The 3,018-nt window shown below is 72.4% G+C and overlaps 1 protein-coding gene across 1 annotated transcript; it reads right to left on the reverse strand.

The window, feature by feature from the left end:
- Positions 1 to 1,555: 1,555 nt before the first annotated feature.
- ECHS1 (enoyl CoA hydratase, short chain, 1, mitochondrial) lies at positions 1,556 to 2,935 on the reverse strand. Its single transcript, XM_012734825.1, has 5 exons — positions 2,721 to 2,935; positions 2,464 to 2,568; positions 2,188 to 2,307; positions 1,858 to 1,925; positions 1,556 to 1,761 (listed from the first exon to the last, which is right to left on the reverse strand). The coding sequence occupies exons 1-5, from the start codon at positions 2,794 to 2,796 to the stop codon at positions 1,696 to 1,698; spliced, it is 435 nt and encodes a 144-aa protein (XP_012590279.1). The 5' UTR covers positions 2,797 to 2,935; the 3' UTR covers positions 1,556 to 1,695.
- Between the last annotated feature and the right edge of the window lie 83 nt (positions 2,936 to 3,018).

Genomic DNA, 3,018 nt, shown 5'->3' on the forward strand with positions numbered 1-3,018 from the left:
GACACAGGGGCTATTCCTGCCCTAACCCCTGTCCAGAGGGGGGTGTGGAAGTGCACTCCCCTGCCCTGTGGACCGTGGATCTTGGAGGGGGTTCGCCCTTGTCCCCCCAGAGCCTCTTCAAAGGGCCCTGGTGAAGTTGGGCCAGCCATGCTGGGCGTGACCCCGCGTGGCGGGTGCCCTGCCCCCTCCACGGCCAGGGCTGCCCATGCTCCCAGCTGGGCCCCATCTTGCGGCACTGGCCACTCTGTTCCCCCACCCCAAGGCCAGAGGCACCTGTGGCCCCAGGGGCCCAGCACCAAGCCCTCTGCCTCCCACCCCGCCCCGGCCCACACCCGGGGGGCCCTACTCCCAAGGACTTTGCCCGCCCAGTGGGAGCTGTCTGATGTGGAGTCCAGTCCACCCGGGCCTGGCCTCGCCCTTCAGAGCGGAGGCCCTGCACTGGGCTGTGCCAGGTGGAGCCTGCTGGCCCAGCACCGTCCCATCAGTGTCCTCGAGGGCTCTGGGGGCCAGGCTGGGTGCCCAGCCAGGGCCCTGAGAGCAGCCCCCCCACCCCAGGCTGGTGCTAGCCCAGCGGCTGCAACGCGGGGACAGGACCGTCCTTGGGCCTCTCCCCTTGGCCCCAGGCCCTGCGGCTCAGCTGGCCAGGCCAGGCTGCCCTTGCGCTTACTTCTGGCAAGCGCGGGGCCGAGGCTCCGCTGAGGTGCACTGAGGTCGCCTGTCTTCTGACGGCAGCTGCTTTGGCCCACACCAGGAGGCCCGACGGGCCAGGAGGCCGCCACGGTCAGCCAGACCCGCAGGCCCTGCTGCGTGTCAGCGAGTTGGCGACACCTGCCAGTACGCGGCCAGCTTGGGCCACCCCTGCACCCCAGCAATGGCCCAGGCCACCTGCCCCACCTGGCCACCAGGCAAGGGCACACTGGACAGCAGGGCCCGGCTGAGCAGCAGGGAGGAAGGTGCTGGGGCCCCGCCCCAGGCAGTACCAGGCCCCCGCGGGTGCAGCCCCCCTCGGCCCATGTGACTGTGTAGACCTGCAGGCCCGGCTGTCCAGGCCCAGGCCAGGGCGGCAACGTCCTCTCTGAGAGGCCCGAGGGAATCTCCTGCCAGACTGGGCGCGTCATGGGGGACCAGCGTGAGGCTGGATGGGGGTGCGGCCGGAGCCTGCCCCAGCCCCGGTCCTGCCAGGCGCCCACGCTGCGCACTCGGACCTACCAGGGCCCTGCGCCCGCGTCTGCTCCCCGGAGCGCACGGCTGCCCACTCTGGCCCTTCCCATGTGGTCTGACCGCTGGGCTCTGCGCCCAGACGGGGCACACGCCCGGGGTGGGGCTGAGGCGTGCAGGGGCCTCGGGAGGGGCCGGCCCACCCTCACGGCGTCCTGCTGGCCAGGAGCCACACGCGCCCCTGAGCCCGAGCGAGCCCAGAGCGGAGAGGGAGGCAGGAGGGGTCGGGAGGCCCGAGGCCGGGCGCCAGCACTGCTGTGCGGCTGGCCACTGGCCCTGAGGTCAGGACGCACGTCTTGGTCTCGCACGTTGTACCCCAACAGAAAGGACGCTGGGCGGCGGGGAGGCGGCGTTTATGGCCCACAGCCCGGCCCCAGGGCGCCCTGCTGCCAGTGCACCAAGGTGGCAGAAGGTCCGGCCCGAGCTGACGGGGTGGCAGTCGGCGCCTGGCGAGGCGACTCCGGGGAGCAGGCGGCCCTACTGGTCCCTGAAGCGGGCCTTCCTCTTCTCCACGAAGGCCGTCATGCCCTCCCTGCGGTCCTCCTGTGGGGAGGGGTGGGGTCACGGCCCGGCCCGCTCTGCCCGGGGCCCAGGCCCACGTCAGCCAAGGCCGCGCCGCACGCAGACGCGGCCACTCACGGTGGCGAAGGTCGAGTAGAAGAGCTTCTTCTCCAGCTTGTTTCCCTCCGTCAAGGTCATCTCAAAAGCTGCAGGGGAAACCAGGAGTGTCTGCGGCGCCCGGCTGGAGCGGGCCCAGGGGGGGCCGGGCCCGCGTCCCCTGCACACGGGGCGCGGCAGTGTGCTGTCCGGCCTGTGAGCGCTGACCATCACCCACTGAGGCGCCCGGGCACTGGCGGCTGACCGCCTGCCCGGGGCAGCACAGGCGCTGCGGCCCGTCAGCTCCCTGCCCCCAGCACGACCTCGCCCGCCCCGGGGCCAGGCCACCAGAGCTGCGGCCCGCGGGGTCACCTGCGTTCACGGACTCCTTGGCCATGGCCGCGACGATCTTCGAGTTACTGGCGATCTTATCTGCGCAGCGGACGGCTTCTTCCACCAGCGTCTCCACAGGGAAGATGCGGCTCACCAGGCCTGAGGCACAGACAGGCTGCGGCTGCCGGTCTGGCAGGGGACTTGGGGCCCCTCAACGAGCTTGCGGAGAGGGACCCGGCGTCACCGTCACCCCCAAAGGCCCCGGCCGTGTGGGGCCCCGCCTGTCCCCACCTGGTGCCGCGGGGCCTGGCCCACCTGCCTGCTTGGCGTCCTGGGCAGAGATCCGGTCACCGGTGAGGACCATCTCCATGGCCAGCGACTTCCCGACCGCGCGGGTCAGCCTCTGGGTGCCCCCTGCGCCTGCGGGACGCGGTTCCAGGTCGCATCGCCGCAGGTGCCGGGGCGGCAGGCAGCCACCAGGGCAGGGGTGGGGGAGCCCCTCCCGTCTGGCCCCCGTACGCCCCTCCCCCTCGCAGGTAGGTCCCGCGGGGTGGGGAGAGCGGGGCCCCCACCTGGGATGGTGCCCAGCAGGATTTCCGGCTGCCCGAACTGGGCTTTCTCCCCGGCATAGATGATGTCGCACATCATGGCGAGCTCGCAGCCCCCACCCAGCTGCAAAACAAGGGGAGCCCCCGGAAGTCGCCCCGGTGCCTCCAGGGCTTCCACAGACACGACAGGTGGCCCAGGAGGGCCTGGTCAGCGGCAGTCCAGGGGCCACTTCCGCCTCCCGGGACTGAGAGCGGCGGCCCAAGGGGCGCCCGCGCCGACAGGGCCGACAGTGGGGGTGCTTGGCCGGCGGCAGGGCGGGGT

Source organism: Condylura cristata, unplaced genomic scaffold, assembly GCF_000260355.1.
Source record: "Condylura cristata isolate star-nosed mole 26May11 unplaced genomic scaffold, ConCri1.0 scaffold00074, whole genome shotgun sequence".
In the NCBI taxonomy this organism is placed as follows: domain Eukaryota; kingdom Metazoa; phylum Chordata; class Mammalia; order Eulipotyphla; family Talpidae; genus Condylura; species Condylura cristata.